General features: G+C 34.6%; 3 protein-coding genes across 5 annotated transcripts; all 3 read right to left on the reverse strand.

Moving 5' to 3' along the window:
• Positions 1 to 4,760: 4,760 nt before the first annotated feature.
• Positions 4,761 to 8,237, reverse strand: LOC106719593. Of its 2 annotated transcripts, none has more exons than XM_014513956.2 (7): positions 8,099 to 8,237; positions 6,215 to 6,311; positions 5,932 to 6,033; positions 5,730 to 5,858; positions 5,504 to 5,640; positions 5,224 to 5,404; positions 4,761 to 5,148 (listed from the first exon to the last, which is right to left on the reverse strand). In XM_014513956.2, the coding sequence occupies exons 1-7, from the start codon at positions 8,147 to 8,149 to the stop codon at positions 4,946 to 4,948; spliced, it is 900 nt and encodes a 299-aa protein (XP_014369442.2). In that variant the 5' UTR covers positions 8,150 to 8,237; the 3' UTR covers positions 4,761 to 4,945. The 2 variants fall into 2 exon arrangements, with proteins under 2 accessions (XP_014369442.2, XP_045542461.1); XM_045686505.1 differs by lacking the exon at positions 8,099 to 8,237 and adding an exon at positions 7,831 to 7,862.
• A 1,956-nt stretch (positions 8,238 to 10,193) lies between these two features.
• Positions 10,194 to 22,237, reverse strand: LOC106719727 (peroxiredoxin 1). 2 transcript variants are annotated; one of them, XM_014514165.2, is made up of 5 exons: positions 22,149 to 22,237; positions 13,650 to 13,790; positions 12,323 to 12,462; positions 11,798 to 11,966; positions 10,194 to 10,494 (listed from the first exon to the last, which is right to left on the reverse strand). In XM_014514165.2, the coding sequence occupies exons 2-5, from the start codon at positions 13,778 to 13,780 to the stop codon at positions 10,347 to 10,349; spliced, it is 588 nt and encodes a 195-aa protein (XP_014369651.1). In that variant the 5' UTR covers positions 13,781 to 13,790; positions 22,149 to 22,237; the 3' UTR covers positions 10,194 to 10,346. The 2 variants fall into 2 exon arrangements, with proteins under 2 accessions (XP_014369651.1, XP_014369652.1); XM_014514166.2 differs by lacking the exon at positions 22,149 to 22,237 and adding an exon at positions 14,285 to 14,380.
• LOC106719725 lies at positions 16,308 to 17,706 on the reverse strand. The gene is made up of 2 exons (XM_014514164.2): positions 17,148 to 17,706; positions 16,308 to 16,896 (listed from the first exon to the last, which is right to left on the reverse strand). Exons 1-2 carry the CDS (start codon positions 17,478 to 17,480, stop codon positions 16,411 to 16,413), a joined length of 819 nt encoding a protein of 272 aa, XP_014369650.2. The 5' UTR covers positions 17,481 to 17,706; the 3' UTR covers positions 16,308 to 16,410.
• Positions 22,238 to 22,670: the final 433 nt, after the last annotated feature.

Raw genomic sequence — 22,670 nt, forward strand, 5'->3', positions numbered from 1 at the left:
ATTATAGGTGAAATTCCTAAATTACGTGATATGAAAACATTCTCGCTTGACATTAATTAGTACCTTAGTACAAATAAACGCTAACCACGTAGCATTTAAGCTGGTGTTTGCTCTTGACTATATCCACATATAGCATGACATGCCCGTGTTGACTGCGCGTACTTTTTATTGACAGATGAAACATCGGCCGAATATCAACACGCTTCAGCTTTCCTCGCGCACACAAACAACTCCATGTGCACACACACGCACACACATACAACACACGTGCTAGTCTAGATCAGCCTAGACTTTGTATTCCAGTCAATTGTTACTCGTTGAGCCGAAACAAAAGGAGCGTTGTATTTTGGCAGGTTCACAAAAAACACAAATTTATTCTAACGGCTATCCGCGATTTCACAAGTGCAGCATTAAAAATAAAGTTGTCTATAATATTGTCGCATGCATCAATTACCTTTCCGTCAAAGTCCCATCCAAATCAGTCCAGCTGTTCTGGAGAGTACCCGGAACAAACGCGGCCTTATGATCATACCAAAAATAGTTGTATTTCAAAGTTTGCGGAATCAAACAAAATTATGTCAGTCCATTACATACTAACTAAACAGTAAACACATGCGTTGAACTCAAAATAATAATATCTTGGACAAAACAAACCATTAATAAGTCATGACAGAGCAATTACTTTACCTCAGTAATGTTACTTTGCGGAGCTTTGACGTTTGTTTGATGATGTCGTTGCTATGGCAATATCCGTGATAGTTATCATATATACGATGGCCTCTTACCTTCGTAGATAGAGGTCAAGAGAAGGACAGTATTTTAAGTACAGACATTTTCATTGTATATTAATAATCCATAGCGAGCATATACGCGAAAGTTCCAGCAAATTTTACAAAAAATAATCGTGTAATATTAAAAAAAATATCTTGTTTTACAATTGCTTTTGCGATCTTGAAAACTTGAACAAATTGTTCGAGATTGAATATTGATTTAATTGGTAAGGATGTATATTAAAAGTAGTTCATACTAAACTTTATTCGAAGAGATTGCATCAACCAATTCCTGGTTCTAATTCCACTGTCTTTATCAACTCGGATGAAGATCTTAAATCGGTAAGGTATTGTTTTAAACCTCGTGCATTGTTTCATTGAAAAATAAATGGCTGATAACAACGATGTAGACTTCGAACAATACAGAGCAGATAGAAGATAGAGATATAATTTCTCTAAGCAGTGACAGATGTGGGAAATATACTATTTATACTTCACTGAGATATTATGACGAGAAGGTCACAAAGAAATCTTATCAATTATTCGTTTTTAAATCTAGTACATTATAATTTATGATCTGTGTTATTAGCACGATTCTATGCTATGCCATGAAATTAACATAAAAAATAGATTAACTATAAATTGTATTGATGGATTTTTTTTTTAAGATTTGAGTTAGTAGCCAAAGTCCCTTACTAAAATATACTAATATTAAAAATAATTTAGTTTACACAAACACCTGTTCTATCTTTGTGACATTACAAAACTGTGTTAAACCTTTTTCTTTTAGGTAAATTATTATTTTACCAAACAATATCCTACAGAACGCACTTGTATAATGTAACAGACATATTTTATAGTGCATGTGCTTCTCTAATATATTACCATGTTGTAAAGGCTTCACGTTCGGAAAATGCAGGCTGTATCGCTGGGTGGGAGTCGTGCAACGGTGTGCGTCGTGCTAAGCCGAGACGTCGTCAGTGGGTCAAGAAACAAGGTCGGCCATTTCTCTCGGCACGTGGCCGCTACCATGGTGATAGGGGGGGACTGTGGGGGGAACAGGGGAAAGGGTGGCGTGGGCGTGAGCTTAGATCGAGCTCGTCGTCTTGAGCTGTACCACTATAGTCTTTTATTTAGTGAATAAGTTATATTAATTTAATAAAAGATGACTTAATGGAAGTTAACTAAAATAAAAACTTACTATGACTATCTGAATTTTGCAACTTTGGTTATGGTAAGGTCTGTGACAGCAGTGGTTAAAATGTCACTGGTTTCAAGCACGATGCAACTAAAGTGTTGCTATTCGAACTAGACAATGTGGGAGCAGGAAAAACTTGCAACGTTTCTACAAAAGATTTCGCACACTAAACTTTATCTTTAAACGTTTTTATATTTAAAAAAAAACTTAACATATTTACTTCTTAAGTATTAGGCGAAGAAACTTTGACTAGAATCGTGATTATTTCACATAACATAATTTTTATTTAGGTATACTCAAAAAATGAAACATGTACCTCAAAGAATACCTGTCGTTGCGTTATTTTTTTCTACAAGTGCAATGGAAGACGCAATAACTAGTATTTAATAAAGTAGCATAATTATTGTTACAAGGGACAAGCGTAAAACGCCCACAGATTTGTCCCCGTTGTTGCGAAACGTGACAAGTTCAATTAACAGTAGGGCTGTGATTCCCAAAGTAGTCCAGATGCCTATGAAAGACCCGGTGAGGGTGTACGATGGTGGGAAATAAAAAAATGTGGTTGCACAAATTGAAGAAGGAAACTTAAAGGCAGTCTACCAAAGTAGTTAAATATTCAAAGGTATATACAAGTTAAAAACAGTTTGAGAATCAGCAGTCTAGCAGTTAACAGTCGAATTGTATGGTAAAATGTTCGCTCCTTCTGCACTGTCACATGTAGGTGGACGTGATTATTCTGACGACCCCGAAATTAACTTCATTATATTCAACACGAGAGGAACCGTTACATCAATTTGTATATTGTATCTGCCAATCTGTCTGTCCATTTGTCATAAACTATTTAATACAAAGCTTATTACTCAATGCTCAATTAAATAGTATTGTACCAATTTGAACTAATACTGGTATAGCGTTTGAAATTGTGGATATAGTCAACTGATAACAGTAATAGTACTAGACCAGCAAAGCTCGCATTTCGTGACATGAAAGAAAAGTGCTTTTTGGAAGAAGAGGCTTCCTGAGAAATTTTAAATGCCTCCTCTATTTCCACTACTAATATATTTTAAAGTTTTAAAGCGACGAAATATCAGGTAACATGAGTATTTTAAATTAATGATAGTAATTAAAAAAAAATATTTTACATGATACACTACATTCTTGATCGACATATCAAAGATTCACTTTCGAATATTTAATCAATTTAAGTTTCGATTCGACCTCAATTTACGACCGTAAGTTCATTAAGTAAACGTGGTCCACAATTATCGTATTCATCTCCAAATAAATTAATGTCCCAGACGACTAACTTATCTCATTACAAGCTTCTGCATAATCTGTCCCCCTCCCCCTTCACCTGTCCGCCCCCCGCCCCGGCAGCCTACTTCCGCGGCATACATACCGCCCCGACCGGCTCGGGACCTAGATATTTTCGGCAGAACTTCACACGCGACTTTCAACTTTAACACCGAAAAGAATCGATACAACCCATCGAAAGAAATTGCAATTAATCGAATCACAATAAGATCGATTTTCGATCGGATTCGAATTTCGATTCTTAAATTGAAAACGGTCTGCGGCGCTTTTGATGAACGATTCGAATTCGGACCGCTTTAGCTTCGTTTTATGTATGTGCATACGAATTTAAATCTTAAACTGTTGAGGTACAGTTCAAAATAGTTATTGATGTAAAGTAGGTCCGCCAGTATGTCACATAGGTCTTTGAATATTGAGGCGCCGAAATCGTGATTCTTTTTAATGTCCTACAAACTTTAGCAGTGTGAAGAAGCGTTAGTGCCGGCACTGATACGGCTACTTTTACTATCTTTAGCTCCAGAATTTAGTTATCCTCAGTACATCAATGAGATGACCGAATTATTTTAATTTTAAATAGCAATAAATCCAAATAGAAAATTCAGACTTCTTTAAAAGTGCATTATAGTATGTAGTTTTGCAATATCAAAGGTAAAGAAATAAACTTCATAATAAATCAAACATCCTTATTGATTTCCACAAAACAAGTTTGTAAAACAATAGTTATTTCGCTGGCGGAAACAAAACAAATCAAAATCCGTGTAAATAATCATCTTAATAAAATATATAGACAATACAAAAAAAAAAAAACTTATAAAAATCAGTTAAACTCGTATAAAAAATTTGGTTGCAATATCAACCGAACTAATTTCTGTCTGGTCACAAAACTATAATGTAAATGTTTATTCAAAAATACAATTGCTTTCGCAAAAAAAGTCACACTTATGAACTAAGATTTTTCTTATCGAAGTATATTGATTTTAAATTAGTAGATTAAATCAAATATGATTTATCGTTTATAAAATTGATTTAATAATGTTATAACATTAAGAAAACATTTTCATAAACAAATAAATCAATTTGATTAAATAATCGATTTTTATTTATTTAAAATATTAATTCTATTTACTAACAAATACACAAAATTATGTAGAATATTAAAATTCTAATAATTTGTGTTAAAGAATATCGAATTAAAAATATATCAGTCATTAAAGAAAATTTGTTTGAATTTAGTAAACATAGATTTAATTTACATTACAAACTTATAGTACGCAAATCATATGAAACGGTTACGTTAATAATTCAAATGTCACATTAGTCTCATAGTCAAAAATTAAAAGTATGTCGTTAAACAATGATTTCAAAAATTCTCGTATAAATTTTACAGAAAAAAGACACTAATTTTATAAACGAAAAAATGTCAAATTGATTATGAAAAAATTGCAAAAACTGCATCAAATTAATTGTTACTGTTTAAAAACTAGGAGGCTCTTATGTTTTAAACGATTTTATGTCATCCGGTCAGATTTGTATAAATACGCCATCTAGCGTACTAATTCGAAAATACTATAAAAGTAATTGAAGAAAAAACAAAAGTACAAAATAGTAATGTAAAAAATAAAGCTAACGCTAATTACCAATCAGGAGTGATATAATTAGTAACTTATTGCGTTAACTTTTTCTCTAACTCTGCCCAGACAGGGTCGAGCGTGTCCTCGCCGCTGTACACCCTGCCCCCGACAGTGACGGCGGCCGACACAGATGGCGCTGTGTCACACAGACGTGTCGGCCCGCGCTCGCGCTGCCAGCGCCGCCGCTCGGACGACATGCGCACGCTGCGCATTATGGCCGCCGAACGTTCGCGCTCTGAAAAAAGTTATTACAACATTAATATACAATGAAACGCTCTGATGAAAAACTAAATGTAGATAATGAATGCACCGAGCTGCGAGGCGAGCGGGCAGTAGTTGTTGGTGTGTGCGGAGTCGCCGGTGGCGCCGCAGCGAGCGCACACGTGTTCGCGCAGCACGGGGCAGGTGACGCGGCCGGCGCGCCGCAGACAGTGCGACTGGTAGTACGACACGCGCTCGCCGTTCGCGCGGCAGAACGCGCACCCGCGGTTCTACACCACACAACACAAAATGTAACCTTTTCCAATAGTATCGAGCAAACTAGCCGTCTTACGAGGACTGATCTGTTCCCTAAATTCAGTAGTACATACCTCGTCGACTTGTGGTGGGCGGTCGAAGGAGCGCAGCAGTTGCAGCAGGGCTCGCACGACGGCGCGTGGCAGAGAGTTCAGCACGCGGTACTGCTCCGCCGTTATGTTCTCCGCTGCCGCAGCGCCGGCGCCCATGTCTGCAAAGAGAGACGTATTATGTATGACCTTACGTAGTAAATTGAATTGAATTACAAACTTTACATCTTAGTATAATGTTACGACTTACTCTCAGTGGAGGCATAGCCGTGGTCCAGTGCGGATAAGACGGGCGTCTGCTGTGACATCTGGTGTGCGGTGTGCTGTGCAGCGCGTATTGACTTCCCGCGAAACCCGCTAGGCTGCAGCACCATCGATGCTATTAAAAATTTGTTTATAATTTGACGCTCGGGACAAAAACTCGGAGATACGTTGTAACTAATGACATTTACCAGCTCGTCTGTTGGCGCCGTCCGCGTCGGGATCGTAGGGGGAGTCGACGCCGTTCAGACGAAACTCTTCCATCACTCTGTCTACGTGGGTTCTGGCACTCACTGGAAACATAAGTTTTTAAATGACCTGTTAAACGTAATACAATTAAGGTTCAATGGTTACTTTTTAACCGAATTAAAAAAGAAGAAGGTTTTCAATTCGTCCGTACGTTTCATTTATGAGCGATATCTTCTAGCTACATATTTTGATTTGTGGTTAGGAAAGGGTTGCTCTGGACCTTACCGTCTGCGTAGCTGACCGATCTGCCTCGGGTCGCCTGGTCCAGGGCCGATAAGTTACTCTGGGGCGTCGGCAGCGACTGACTGCCACCCCACGAGTACTGGGAACAACGCTTCACAGTATATAATATGACTCAAACTCAGTCAGGACACTGCAAATAGAATTAATGCCTGCTATCCTCTACAAGTTAGGATTTGGTAACTCTTGCTATTGATTGACCAGTAATATAAAATTTAATTTATTTGCAAAGACGATTGAAGCATGAGGTGGCTTTTTAGGCTAGGTTTTTTTATAATTGAAATGGTACGTAGTGTTACATTGATAACAATGGCGCATAATAACAAGTATTGCTTGCTCAAGTTCTATCTAAGCTATATATTTCTTAGAACAGCGCGATTAAACGAACGAAACAGTAATTATTTTTATAACTTAGGTATGTCTCTATTCAACCATAGTGCTTATAAATAAAAAACGCTTAGCGCGTGATTTCAAATTAACTTGGGTTTAGGAAAATAATTTAAAAAAAAGGAAGTACAAAAATACTGACAAGAAAAACACACTCGTAAACGATCTTGCTCATTGAAAAGGGTGTAAGGTGACAATTTATTTTTGTCTCTACCGCCTTTCAACTGCAAATGTTCGTTGTTTTTTTCCCATCGGCCAGTTAATATGTTCACATTACCGTTAGGTGTAAATGGTCATATAAACATTTTTTATTTCATTAATAAATAAATAATGGCTGTTATTTGTGAAGCAGTGAAATCGCACGACGAAAACATTCACAAAAATATTATGTTATTTAACTGTATGAAAAATATTATATTCTATGAAAAATAACATCACAACATATTCATGTGAATGTTTCGACAGTGTGAACACACGGTAAGCTCTATGTGTTAATATTTTGGACTACCCCCACTTAATAAGCTTAACAAATTCTCGCATTTTTTCAACAAATCTCTCTTTAGTTGAAAACAGTTTATTTACAATGTTTATTCTAAACTAGCTGTATACCGCAAATCCGTCTACGCGGAATTAAAAAAAAAACTAATTTAGTAGCCTTTGAGTTCTTCCAGACTGTGTTCTACATATGTATCAAATTTCATCGAGATCTATTCAGCTATTCTGCAGACACCTTGTAACAAACATCCATCCATACAATTATTCGGATTTATAATATTAGTATGATTTATATAATATGGCTTCACGCGATAACAATTAAGTATAGTACAAACTACCTGTAGAGCTTTTTACTTATGATTCTAACAAAAATACTTATATAAACAATAGGTGAAACAATAACAAAGATAAGACGAAATTTGATATCACCTGCAACAATGGCGGCCGATTGTAATGGTAAATATAAAATGCTAAAGAAAGTTAATGTCCGCCATCTTTATTCCTTTGCGCAACTTGTTGCATTGCACTTATTCACGACTAATATTTATATATTTGATAGGATAAAAAAGCTCCTTGCACTAGAATGGGTCTATGTTAATAAAACACAAAATATCTACAAGATATGGACAATATTTTAATTCTTTTTTGTTACTTTGTTAAGTCGTCTTACTTGTTTGTTTTTATAATTTAACAAGGTAAAAAGCTGCAGTATAACTTACAAACTTCCGGTATCATAAAGCAAAATTAGACAAGGCGTTTATTAGTTTAGTCACTCCTAAGTTGTTAACTTAATTGTTAAGTTTTGATATGTTATTATAAACAATAAACAAACTAAGAATTATCAAAGACATCTTAAAAAACAGTATTCTAGTAAAATAGAACAAACATAAAGAATTCTAAGAAATAATGTTTTACAAAGTACCGACGAAGCGTAATTTTTGTTTATTAAATTTTAAAAAACTTTACAAATAAACATAAAAAACTTACCGAATCTAAAGACGTGCCGCTACCACTGCTATAATCACTGTGGTAGTGCATTTTATATTTTTTGAATTTAAACAAGAAAAATTGAATTAAAAAAAACTGAGCGTCAAATTTAAATATCTAGGAAGCACCCGTCGCTCACCGCAGCCGAGCGGGAATGAAACGAAGGGAACAAAACGAAAACAAATGATTAGAGAAACGAAATGTCCATTTTTTGTTGACACTACAATTATTTCATATTTAAAGTTTGGAATGCATTGTTAATTTTATTACTTCTACAAAGTACCTACGCAACAAAAATTATGCGTTAAAGTGTTGCCAACTTGTTGAAATTTTACAGTATAAATGGGTACTTTGTTTTGTTGATGAGTAATTTTTTGTGGTTTTTTGATTTTGGATAAATTAATAAAAATGTTTTTATATAAAAACCAATTTTAATGGTTTCTGAAAACTATTACGATTTACGAAAAAAGGAATACCTACATTATTTTATGTTGAAAGCAAAACATTTATGTAAGCAAAAGCTTGAATAACAAAATTATATTAGGTACGTCTCGAATTACCGTATATTGCTTTTGTTTACGGACTTAATTATGATCTTACAGTGGATTTCCGAGACCTAAATCTCCGTTTAAAACATATTAGTCAAAGATTTTGACGGGGATGACGATATGTTTTATGAGATTTTGGTCTCGGAAACCCACGGTAAGATATTATACAAAACAAAAATTAATATGAACCGATTTACTATTCGGCGAAATGGAAACCTGTTGTTAGGTAATTTCAAAATAGTAGATTATCAATTTGGTGAACGAATCTGTCCTTAGACACACAATTGCAGATGCATGCATTGTCTACCTTTAAACTACAAAGGAGGGGAATACTTCCCCTGCCTATGTGTCCCTCCTCTTTCAAATCCACTTCCCCTTCCCAGCCTTTCTTTATGACAACCGACACGCACACTCATCAGACGAAACGCAGGACTGACTCCACTTTACGCGTGTCATCGTTTTACCGAAAATTGACCCCTGTTTGTTTATATTAGGAATACAATCATGTGTAGCGTAAGTTTACACTGACGAAATTTTCGATTAGCAATTCAGGGTTATTGTTTTCCGAACGACGAAACACAATATATTTTGTTGTCTTAAAAGTTAACTAGATGGCGTTTATATCAAGTTTGCCGTTTAATCGTTAGAAAAAAATTATTGCGCAGTAATTTTTATATACCTAAGTTTTTTCGAGTGGAGACCCACGGTAACTTGTCGCCTCCGGATAATATATATTTTATCGTGAAACGTATACAAATAAAATTGCAGTGTCTGTTAGTAATGTGGGAAATAAAATTTTATGTTTTTTTTAAATTATTCGTTTTTCTTATCATGGAAAATGAATCCTTACTAATATAATAAACTAGCTTTTACCCGCGACTCCGTCCACGCAGAATAAAAAATAGAAAACGGGGTAAAAGTTATCCTATGTCCATTTCCTGGTTCTAAGCTACCTGCCCACCAATTTTCAGTCAAATCGATTCAGCTGTTCTTGAGTTATAAATAGTGTAACTAACACGACTTTCTTTTATATATATAGATATGAATGTTTAGATGGATGGATGTTTGTTAGAAGGTATCTCCGAACCGGCTCATGAGATCTTGATGAAATTTAGTACAGATGTAAAACATAGTCTGTAAGAACACATAGACTACTTAGATTTTTTTAATTCCGCGCGGACGATGTCGCGGGCGACAGCTAGTATTGATAAAATAAAACAACAATATAGAAACATATGGTTTATTACAGGTTTGTTTGCACATAAGACATAGGATCTCTGTCAATACTGATTTCTTACAATACAACTGCAGCCGGAGATTCCATACTATTTTATAAAAATCACAAAAACATGCATCGAAACATGTAACGATACACACAGTTATATATTAGACTGCAAATGGAATGTTTGTTTGTCTATTATTCCAATATTCACCTTTCCTTCATAGGATTTGAATAAAACTAAGCTACCATCGATTACTAATATTAAATCAAATAGATTTAAATATAATACGTAGTTATGGAGCGGACATTACGAAGACTTTTCAAAAAAAAAAAGTACACAATTTGGTTTATAACGTCCTGTCTATTGCTACAATTATTCTTAAATATAGACATGACTAAATTGTTAGATTCAAAGGCAGTCTAAGACATAAGTGTGTGTGTGCGGAGATGTGGAGATGTGTAGATGTGGTGCAGATGTTCAGTTAGCATCAACAAAGTACTCCTGCGCAGCTTTGGTGTCAGGTTTGATGGTCTTTGCTCCGGGCTGCCAGTTTGCTGGACAAACTTCTCCGTACTTGTCAGTGTACTGGAACGCTTGCACCAGCCGGAGAGTCTCGTCCACGGATCTACGGATAATGTATGGATCTTAATAATATTATAAATGGATGGATGGATGTTTGAAGGTATCTTTAGAATGGCTTAATAGATCTTGATGAAATTTGGAACATATGTAGAAGATATATGGTACTTATGTTTTTTTTTAATACCGCAAGGATGGAGTCGCGGGCGACAGCTAGTCTGTTATAATATGACGAATATATGTGTAATATAATTTACTTTTAGAAATATATTTGTCGTTTATTTATAGCTAGCTTTTACCCGCGACTCCGTCCGCGCGGAATAAAAAATAGAAAACGGGGTAAAAATTATCCTATGTCCTATTCCTGGTTCTAAGCTACCTGCCCAACAATTTTCAGTCAAATCGATTCAGCCGTTCTTGAGTTATAAATAGTGTAACTAACACAACTTTCTTTTATATATATAGATAGGTATATAGATAGAAAGACTAGTGCTCTAGAGTTGAGCGCTTTGTTAATTTACAGCTAAACTATTTTTCAAATAAATTTATGACTAGATCGGACATAAAAAAAATTGCATTGTTAAATGCCTACTTATTCTAAAAACTAAAGCTCATATTGATATACAATATATTATCATAAAAAAGTAATTCAATGTAAATACATTAATCAATATAAGTAATCGGACATACAATGTGATATGAATAACTACAGTACAAGTATTGTACAGATATAGATGTGCGTGATCAGACAATGTCTGGTCACTATCTGTACAATACTATATCTAGTGATAAAGATTATCTGAAATATAATACTTAATTTTATCTCTACAATTTTTTTTAGTTTTTTATTTTACCATAGCTATTTTAAAACATAGACAAGTAAATCTATATATATACTAGCTTTTACCCGCGACTCCGTCCGCTCGGAATAAAAAAAATGCACATAAGATAAAAATTATCCTATGTCCGTTTCCTGGTTCTAAGCTACCTGCCCACCAATTTTCAGTCAAATCGATTTAGCCGTTCATCCTTCGCCATCATTATATCTATATCTATATATATATAAAAGAAAGTCGTGTTAGTTACACTATTTATAACTCAAGAACGGCTGAATCGATTTGACTGAAAATTGGTGGGCAGGTAGCTTAGAACCAGGAAAAGGACATAGGATAAGTTTTACCCCGTTTTCTATTTTTTTTTCTATTCCGCGCGGACGGAGTCGCGGGTAAAAGCTAGTTAATTATATCTTTAAAGCGAGGCAATAATGTACTATATAATAGAAAGTTTAGAGTTCCAAAAACCTATATTTCATTGATTTATGAACCCTGAGACCATGTAATGTTCCTCACCTGCCGACGGGCAGATCGTTGACGGTGATCTGACGCAGGTTCTGCTTGTCATCGATGATGAAGAGTCCACGGAAGGGTACACCTGTCTCCTCATTGAGTACGCCGTAGTCACGCGAGATGCTGTGCGACTTGTCGCTCAGTATCGGAATGTTCATAGGACCCAGTCCGCCTGCACACGAACCACATACAACCCATAACTAACACTGTTTATTAATTCAATGTGAGTAAAGACGCAAAACAAAGCATCTTTTATTAGTAATAGAAAGTCATTATCAACCACTCATTTTTTCTATGGAGCTTACAATATGTACTATTCTTCCATCATCTCATCCATCAATATCAAGTTATAGAAAATATAGGCCACTTATTTAATGAAAACACATAATTTGTGTCATGGCAGCAGTATGCATTCGTTTCTACAACGCGTACAACGAGTCTTGCGATGTTTCGAGCTGTCATTGTACAAAACTTCTGTACAATGAGTGTAGTAAGATGTTTATGTTGTAAGTGACGTGATGTTGATACCTTGCTTGCGCGAGGTGTTGATCCAGGCGAGATGTGTGAAGTGGGAGTCTGTGGATGCAGCCACCACCTCGCAGTTGATCTTGCGGAAGTCGTCAGCGCGCTCAGAGAACGCGATTATCTCGGTCGGGCACACGAACGTACTGCAATTATAACAAATACATAACATTAAGTTCAATTAGTATATTTTACTTAGTATAGTACTTTTCAGATATCTTGGCAGCTCTATACAATACTAGATGTACGATGTGGGGAAGGGCACTGAGCAGTGCGAACATGACCTTGTGCCGCCAAAATATTTGAAAAGAACTATAACAATATGTAAAATATGTATAGATTTTTACAAATAACTTTTTCAAAACGAAAAGTAAAATACAGTTTTACTTAGAGCTAAGTTATTTTTTGTTTTGTTATCTGGTTAGATATATCTTGTCTTTATTATACGAGAATAATTATAGACATTACGCGGTTAAGTCTAGACAACGCCACACAAAGGTCAGATTAAATTCTCTATTCCTAGAGGTAATATAAAAATGTAACACATTTTTATATTCCTAGCCCCTTGACATTGAACGTAACTAGCACGTGCAGTGAGAAGGGGCAAGTGCGGTCACACAACCAGTTCTGTAAAAGGAGCTCGGCACATTCACACGCTACGGTTCACCACAATACATGTACATATTTTTAAACGGAATATTTTTACGACACAGATAAGTTATGAACATAAACAAATTCATTTAGTACTTTTATACACATACTAGCTTTTTCCCGCGACTCCGTCCGCGCAGAATAAAAAAAAAAGAAAACGGGGTAAAAATTATCCTATGTCCTATTCCTGGTTCTAAGCTACCTGCCCACCAACTTTCAGTCAAATCGATTCAGCCGTTCTTGAGTTATAAATGGTGTAACTAACACAACTTTCTTTTATATATATAGATATGTAAATGTCTCAAACTAAGTAAATACTTTTTTTTATAATAGAAGGGATTAAAGTCGTCTTACCTTACATACTAGATCTGAACATACAGTCACCAATACATAAACAAAACCGGTTATAACAACATAGTTCAGTCCTAGTAACCGATATTATAAAGTTTAGATGGATAGGCGTTTGTTAGAAGGTTTCTACAGAACGGTTCAACGGAACTCTATGAAATTTGACCTTGATATAGAACATAGTCTAAAAAAACACATAGGCTACAAATTAAGGTTTTTCTTAATTCCGCGCGGACGGAGTCACAAGCGACAGCTAGAAGTTCATAAGGCATTAATTAACCAGTTCATTTGTGATCAGATTTTGATATACAATATATTTGTGTAAAATACTCACAAGTCTAATGGGTAGAAGAATAACACGACATATTTGCCCTTGTAATCAGACAAGGAGATGTCCTTGAATTCCCCGTTAACGACCGCCGTGGTCTTGAACTGGGGCGCGGGCTTGGTCAGCTGCAGTGGCATCTTGTTAAAGCTGCAACACATACAAAAATGACGATTAAGTCCTCTTGATAAGTTAAATTCGTTAATCACAACTCCTCTTTATCCAACTAATATGCTACAACCTTTCAATACCTTCAACAGTTTTCTATCTAGATACTATCTCTCTCTATCTCTATAGTAACTAATCTAAAACTAGTCAAAGATTAATTTAAAAACACTTTAAAATACGATTCTTAAACTTAGTCATCAAAAAATATTACTCAATGCACTCTAGTTACCCGTGGTTAGTATAATTTCCGAAAAAATAACGCAAGTACAGTCGCCAACATAATAATGATTTATTAGAATAAAAATATTTCTACAGATATTTTCGGCACGACTGTACTTGGACAAGACAAACGTGTCATTTAACATAGTGACTCAAATTTGTTTTTGATTTTTCTGATGAATTAAATTGTCCAAACAAAAAAGGTTTGCTAATTAGATTCATGATTCATTTTGTATTTAAAACTCAGCTAGACGTACCAATTATATTTTCCCACGACAACGAACACAGAATTAGAAAATTATCTGATCACTAAGCACAACGCCCTTCGTTCTCAGGTCACAAAAGAATAATGCTCGTTTACAGAAAGACAGTATTAAACTAAAAATAATCGCTATAAAATTGTCATCTAGAATGTTCCATTGATTAACGAAAAAGGTTAAATTGTGATAAACCGAACAACTTGATACCCCATGCATGATAAGAGTATCAAATGTTTAAATAACCAACGTTACATAGACATATTTAAACATTTCATCTATCATGATTGAACAACAAAATTGGACATAAACTTGCAATCTTGCATTATAATTGACATTAAAACGTTACCTAATATTACAGCATTGAACCTAGCACGAATATTTGACAATTCGTATGGTCAATAATGTCGAACTTTACGACCGATAGGGGCGCTAAACACATTTTGTTGATGATACTATGGTGGTTGTGACAAGTATTCATGTTAGGCCCACTACACACTATAATGAAATTGTAAGTAACCATATTTAAACACTATATAAAGGTGAAAATAATGAATGTATGAAAAAAATATCAACTATTTCAATAAGAAAATACCCTTCACGCTTAATATCAATAATATGACGTCACATTAGTAAAATATAAACCCTAATAACACTGTAATTTGTACGTCTCTTCCCATGAGGCGCGCACATCATACAACCATCTCATTCACGCCAGCGCTCGCGCACAGCTATCTCGCTCACTCGATAGCTAGTGGAAAAGCAAATAAAGCCGAGGAGACGCGATCCACTGATTGGAAGTTTGCAGTCACGTGATAATGGATAAGAAACATTGTAGTTTTAATTGATTGCATTTTAATTAAAGCGAATACTTTTGTTCTTAAAATGTTATTATATGTTTTAAAATACGGTTTTGAATGTGTAAAACATAACTTCATATGTATTTGAAACACGAGTACCTACACACGGATATTGTAATTAGATTTTTTTTATTATTTCCTACAACTGGCTTTACTGTACACTGTTTAGCAACTTATTTGTTCCTAACTACCATAACTACTTGTTGTCTAGCTACCTACACACGAACCTAATCGTCTGTCCGTTTGCGTATGTATGAGCAACATGCACTGCCATGGTAAGGTCAGCGGTGGCCCGCCATAGCGCGGCAAGCAAGCCAGTACGGTGATACAGCTCGGTCGTTAGAGTTCCGCTTGCGAGCATGTTCGTTAAAGCCGCTTCAAGGTTACTGACCCTAAGAATAACGCCTGGTTTACATTATGCCAGTAAATACTAACTGGTGCCAATGACCTCAGTCCATGAAACGCCAGCACTACTGCCTTACTACACTGGCATAATATAAACTCGGCATAATGCCAAGTTTACATTATTCCACTCCGTCGATCGAACACACTCACACAAGCACACAGTGCATTCTTGTGTATTTACATTTTTCAGTTGTAATACTGCGATGAGTTCGATCGCTGTAATGGAATAATGTAAACAGGGCATTTCAGCGTACATTGTACGAAAGAATGGGCTTCCGGTACGACAAATACGAAATAAATTTTTCAAATCGCCTATAGCTTTATAGTTAAGGGCAAGGACGTGGTCGAAGGTATCCTACAATTCGACTATTGTCATTTCTTTCCTAGCACAAGCTTAGCTAAGTTGGTAAGGTTAATAGAAATATAATTAAATTTCGAATAAATAAATAAAAAACAGCTGTGTATGTAAAAGTGACGAACCAATTAGTTGCCTAAACTTGCTTTGTAAAAATTTTGGTATAATAAACATTTAAAATTTGACTTGTGAGTAACCACGCAGACGAGAATATAGAGTTTATATTTATTGACCAGTTTACATGATTGCTGTCTAGTAAAAACTGTCGAATGGTATATATGACATGACTGAAAAATCGATTGAAAGGATATCGGATCAGTATAGGATCGCCTGGGTATACCCAGCAGTGGGCGTTACGAGGCTGAATGGATGGATGAATTGGTATTAAAAAATCACATCTGGGTAAAACATGAAATCTTTATTTTTATACTTCTATGTATATTACGCATCTTATTGATAGAATTCACAATTTTATTAATGTATTCTGGCTCCTTACTTATTACATATTAAGCGTCATCAGAGTCCATGTCTATATTAGATTCCGCCATATTCAATGGTATATTAACTTGACACATATTACTTGGTCCTGGGGTGGAGTCATCACTGACTTGTGTGTCTATTACATATTCAGGATTATACGTATTTCTATATTTCCAATAAGTTTTTTTATTTGTATATTTCAAATCGCGGAGTCGACATTTCGTAATCACTCTCTGAATTTCGTCTTGACCTAGTATAGCCTGTTTCGTAGACAATTCTCTTAGCTGCTTCGCAACATGTTTCCCAAACACATCGAATTCATCTTCGTCAGTTTTTATTTTAGGTAAATCGTATTGCATCTCTTCCACATTACGGACTATCGTAGATAGCTTTGAAATTCTGCTTCTTTTCCTTCGAGGTTCAGCAGGAGGGGCGACAACATTAGAGTCTCCATGGGTAGTATCCTCAGATTGCTCCAAGTGCTCAAATACACTATTGTCTATAAAATATTCCTGGAAATCAAATATTATTTTTTTAGTTACAAATGTTGAGCACAGAACAAGAATGGATAAAATTTCGAAAGAAATGGAACACTAGACGGAGAACAAAAAATTATGACCTCTTATTTTGTAGGCAAAGGAAAAGGACCAAGGTACATCATAATATATGTTAGAAAATTGATGATCTATGTCACTTTTAAAGCACTATGCATTAAACTGAAATTAGCTGCTAATAAATAAATTACTTGTCTTAAAATACATACCAGTGGTTTACGCTTCACTATTACATCTTTTATGAATGAATGAAATTCGGGGAACCATTTCATTTTAGGTTCATAAACATTACTTGCACTGGAATCAAGCGATTTCTTAATTTTATCTAATTCAAGATAATAAGTGGAACGAATACTTTTTATTTTGCTTTTCACATCATCAACTGTCAAAGATGGAAGTTGCATTCCTTCGCATATTCTTTCCAAAGCTGATTGGCGCATAGCTCTATCTTTGTAATCTTCAGATGATATGTCCCATAAACAAGAATTTTCTTTATATAACATAATAAACTGTAAGGTTTGGTCTTCAGTTAATTTTTTCATCGTAAAATTCGTTCTTCCCAATCCAGGTAAATAATTCACAAAGCAACACTTTTTTCTGTACAACTGTTCTGTTAGCACTGGAATGTCACTCGATCGACCGCCTACATGATTCCACAGTGCTCGTACTGGATTGAAATCTTGAAAATTCCAGATAGGTTATATAATTTTCCAGTTGTAATCCAGGGCTGGATTCGATCATTGACTGGAATAGTGTAAACTGGTTATTACGTTAATCGATTAAAGTCATAATCATTAACTACATCCATGCAACAGACGTGGAAAGATATAGATATGTAATCGACAGACGTCGAGACATTCCGAGGCCAACCTTGGTACCTCTGCATACGTCATTGACAATGTAATCAATTTATGTACGATAAAATTAAGTACAGCAATAGAATTAGTCATTCAACAATCTTTACAATTTGTAGTTCCCAGTATTTTACATCTCAAGTGGTTAAAAACAGAACAGTCAAATGAAAAGGTATAATAACAGCATTTCAAGTCTATGAAAAACTGCATTTTACTTCTTAAAATATGACGCCGATATAAATTCAACATTGGTTCCAAAACTAAACTCCACATTTTCGCTTTTCTCTCACGATTTACTTTTTGTAACAGTACATACAAGTAGCGGACTACTGTGAGAGTTTATTTGCGCCAGATGAGTAACTTTTAAAGATAAAATGTTGACGACTTTTTAATTAATCCACTAAGTAAACGGTTCAAAGGTCACTCCATTAATGTGCATGTTACAAGCTCTCAAAGGCATTCAAGTAAGCAAGGATAAACCATTCCATTCTTAGAATAATATGCATTTACTTTATAATATGTTGAATAGGTTTTTAGAAGCAACATCGCACAGCAGAATGTAGTACAGCCTAGCCAGCTACCGGTTAGGTCCGAGGGACCTGCTGACCAAAGTAGGAGTGGTCCTCCGGCATTTTGGGGTTTGTGCGGTAGGTTAACACCCCGCTCACGTAAAAAAAGTTCACAATATTGTTTTTTTTTTTAGAATTTACGATGCTTCGATTCGACAATTTACCTATTTTTATGTTGCTAAATACCAACGAACATGTCACATATAACTTAGGATAGGCTGCAATACCCTCAATGGGGACGTATAGTGGGCTGATGATGATAAAATATCATTTAAGTAAAAAAAAAACCATAAGTAAATAACATTGTATAGAAGTAACGCATAATTACCGTTCCTATAAGTCGTAAATAAATTACTGCAATAGATAATGCAAATGGGATCACGATAAAAACGCATTACTAAGCAAATGTACATTTAAAAACGTTAAAGTGAAGTGTACGTGGAAAATTGTAGAGACCATTGTAGATAATCTCAAGAACCATATTCACAGGTTCTAAATATAATAGTAATATTATAAATGCGAATGTTTACATGTATGGATGGATGGATGTTTGAAGGTAACTCCGTAACGGCTCAATGAATGGATCTTGATGAAATTTGGCACAGATGTAGAACATAGTCTGGAAGAACACATAGGATACCAAGTTTTTTCAATTCCACGAGGACGGATTCGCGGACAACTGTTAGTATCTCATAAATTGACTATTATTAGATACTAGTGTCTAGTATTGCATAAGAATAAAACATGTTTTCTATAACTTAAAAGTGCTAATTATTCACCATATGGAAGTGTATGAACAATTGTGTGAAATACGTCATTCAGTTATGGACATGGATAAGTGAACAATTGTTTTGCAATATAGTAAAGTATTGCAAAACAATTGCATGAATCCATTATCCATGTATCACACATAGGGTTGCCGGGTCGCCAAACCTACTAGCCGGACAGACCAGCCAGTTTGGCCGGACATTTGGGTAGAAAGGTTGGACACCCTATATTATTTAGAACTTTGTCTCAGTATTAATAGGTACACTCTTATTTGGGAAATGTTAAAAGCCTAACAAAAGCCGGACAATCGTTTAATTTGGCCGGACACGCAATCAGAAAGCCTACCTATGTCCGGCTTTATCCACACGAATGGCAACGCTAATCACACACTAGAGTACCATCAAGGTTTAAAAATGGTCACTTATTAGGTCTTAACTAGTCTGCATTGACTGTAAAGTTTAAAAGTTTTATTTAAGTGTTTTTTATCAACAGTTTTTGTATGACATTTTTTAAGTATAAGGTGGTTCATGAACAAACAGACACCTGAAATCAAAATAGTGAAGTGACTGCTGCATGTGTTTGCTTACTTTAAAAGACAGACTCGGAGATGCACAAAAAGTAGTTTTCCCCTTCCTATACATTCCCTCTACAAATACCCGGAAAATATATTTGCCCTTCTTATCCTTTCCTTATACAAAAGGGTGGAAAGGAAAAGAAAACTAAGATTTGGCCAATGGTGTACACATTTATGAGGAACAGGGAATTACTACCACTTCACACCTTTCTTTATAATTAGAATAAAATAATTGTCAAACCAATACTCTAACGACAACTCTAAAAATCATATTTTAGTTATTCAAGGAGTTTCTTTGTGTCTATTTCTCAATACTAAATTGACACGAACTGACTCCCTAATTACCAATCAAATTTAAGTGAGCGACATTAAGTCAACCTGTTTAACTAACTTTAAGATACAAGTCTACTTTAAGTCTAGATTACTCAATGTACTGACAAACTACACATAAATGTGAAAGAACCTCATAGAGAAAGGTCTCATCATAGGCAAGAGGTGCTGGGGCTTATCAAGGTCCAAGCTCGTGACCTCATCCCCACGGCAGAAACACTTGTGCTCCATTGACATTGTTGGGCACTTCAAATTTATTCAGCTGGGAAATTATTTACTTATTAATAATTAAACTGGCTTAAAACAAATAATAATAATACATGACGAGTATTATTTCACAATAATTTCAAACTAACTCGTTAATTGCTTATTGTAACATTTTAACAAAGAAATATTAGGTTAAGTATTGTTTTCAAATAATGTTGAATGTCATAATTTATTATTGTACACAATAAAAAAAAACAGTATCATTTCAATGACATAACATCAAACCAAAACAAAAAACATGCCTTATATAACTCCATGTTATCTAAAACAATCAGAACGAAATACAACCAACAAAAATTTATATTAGGACTACTTGATACTAAATAAAATCTTACAATATAAAATTATAAAAATAACATAACTTATGTCCGCAATCCAGGGGGATAGAGACTAACTACAGATCTCCGTTTTGTGCGGTCCGGACACACCTCTCTCACTTCTACATTCATACATCTACACATACATGAAAGTTTTAGGTGCTCTTAGTACCATTGTTCTTGAGTATTTCGTCAAACTCTGGCAAATAAGACAGTTGTATTATAATTCATAAACCTATCAGAAACATTACTTTTTGTCTTATGTTTGCATAAAGTAAAGTAACAACTGAACATGATCTGAAATATCTTAATCTATACTTGAGGGTATTAAATCTATTTTATGCCTTGTCATAAAGTGTAATATAGAGATTTATTATTCAATTAAAATGGATTAAATATTAGTATACCTACTTCATACATCCATTGTTTGTTGAGAATGTAATTATCCATTTATATATTTACTTTAATAACTACATCATCATTTGTGCTTAAAAAAAATTGGATGAAAATTCAACACAAATAAAGAAGAAATAATAAATAAACTATCAAAAATGTTACCTATACAGATAATAATTGTAATATGATGCAAGACAGCAAGGACAAGTTTTTTTTACAAGCTTTGAAGTGATTCGTCTTATAAATGGCTTTATATTACTAATATCTACTCCATGGTAAAATCAAAACATTCAACTTTCAATTTAATCATAGAATGTAAAAGTGAATCACAGTAAGTATTTGGGTTACTTATTTTTATGCAGCTTGAAAGTTTTCATTTGTCATATTTACTTTAAATCCATCACCAGTAAATTCCCATAAATGGTCGACCATAAACCACACATACCTGTCCACATGTACTTTTTTCGCTACATTTCCCTTGATTTCGTAATCAGTTTCACTTCGTACTCTTTTCCTATGTAACCCATCTTCCATTTCAACCTAACAACGAATTACATCGTCAAACGTCACACGAAATCCTCCATAGCCATGTTAAGTGATAATTTAACTTGACGCCATAACCTTCAAGTTTTAAACTAAACTTCAGTGAAGGTCAGATTTACCAATTTAATGTAAGTTAATTTGAAGAAAAACTTGTTTTACCAATTAGATGGATCTTTTGACAGATTTCAAAGCGCAAAATAAGTTAAATTTTATAACGTTTAACGTAGACGTTATAAGAAAAAAAAAGACGTATGAACATTCTTTAAACGACGCTATGAGGAAGGAAATTAATTACGGTACACTTCCGAGAATACCCTCTTGCGCAACATTTTATTCAATGGAAACATACAATCAAAAATTTGGTTCGAAAACGCATTTCTCGCAAACTGAATTTCTTATTTGAATGTACATTATAACTAGACATGTAGTTAGATGTGCTTGGCCAATTTCTAGATGAATCTTCCCGAACAAGAGAACATCGTGTCGTCATGTAAAAAATTGTATTATAATAATTCCCTACGTTTCCTATAAAATACACAAGATACAAAAATGTATTGATTAATCATATGAATTAAATAAAATTAATACTTACAATAAATTAAAATGTGAAGCAGGAAGTCAACCGAAATAACACTCGCACGTTCAGCAGTTCGCGTGAAAATGTGAAATGACAGAATGACAGCCGGCCGGTAAAAAATCAAATTCAAAGAGTATGAAAACCTAGAAACAAACAACATAACTGTCAAAGAATAAAAGGTGTAAAACTGGAGGTGACAAGGTCTGAGAAGGTTTAGACAAAGTAACAGTAAGGTTGGACAAAGTTAGAAAGAGTACCTGTTACTTACTTGTATTTTGTGTTTAAGTCTCGTTTTCTAATGCTATTCCTTGTTTCCATTCTAAGATAACATTATTTCGTCTCTCCTATTAAACTAAGGTTTAACAGTATGTAGTTTTCCCTGTTAGTTACCAGATGGCGGTATTTCAAACTGCAGTATTTACCGAATAAAAATATTTACAAACCACTTTATAAAATAATATTTACTAGCTGATGCACGCGACTCTAATTATAAAAATGCAAATGTTTAGATGGATGGATGGATGTTTGAAGGTATCT

Source organism: Papilio machaon, chromosome 3 (genome assembly GCF_912999745.1).
Source record: "Papilio machaon chromosome 3, ilPapMach1.1, whole genome shotgun sequence".
Classification (NCBI taxonomy): domain Eukaryota; kingdom Metazoa; phylum Arthropoda; class Insecta; order Lepidoptera; family Papilionidae; genus Papilio; species Papilio machaon.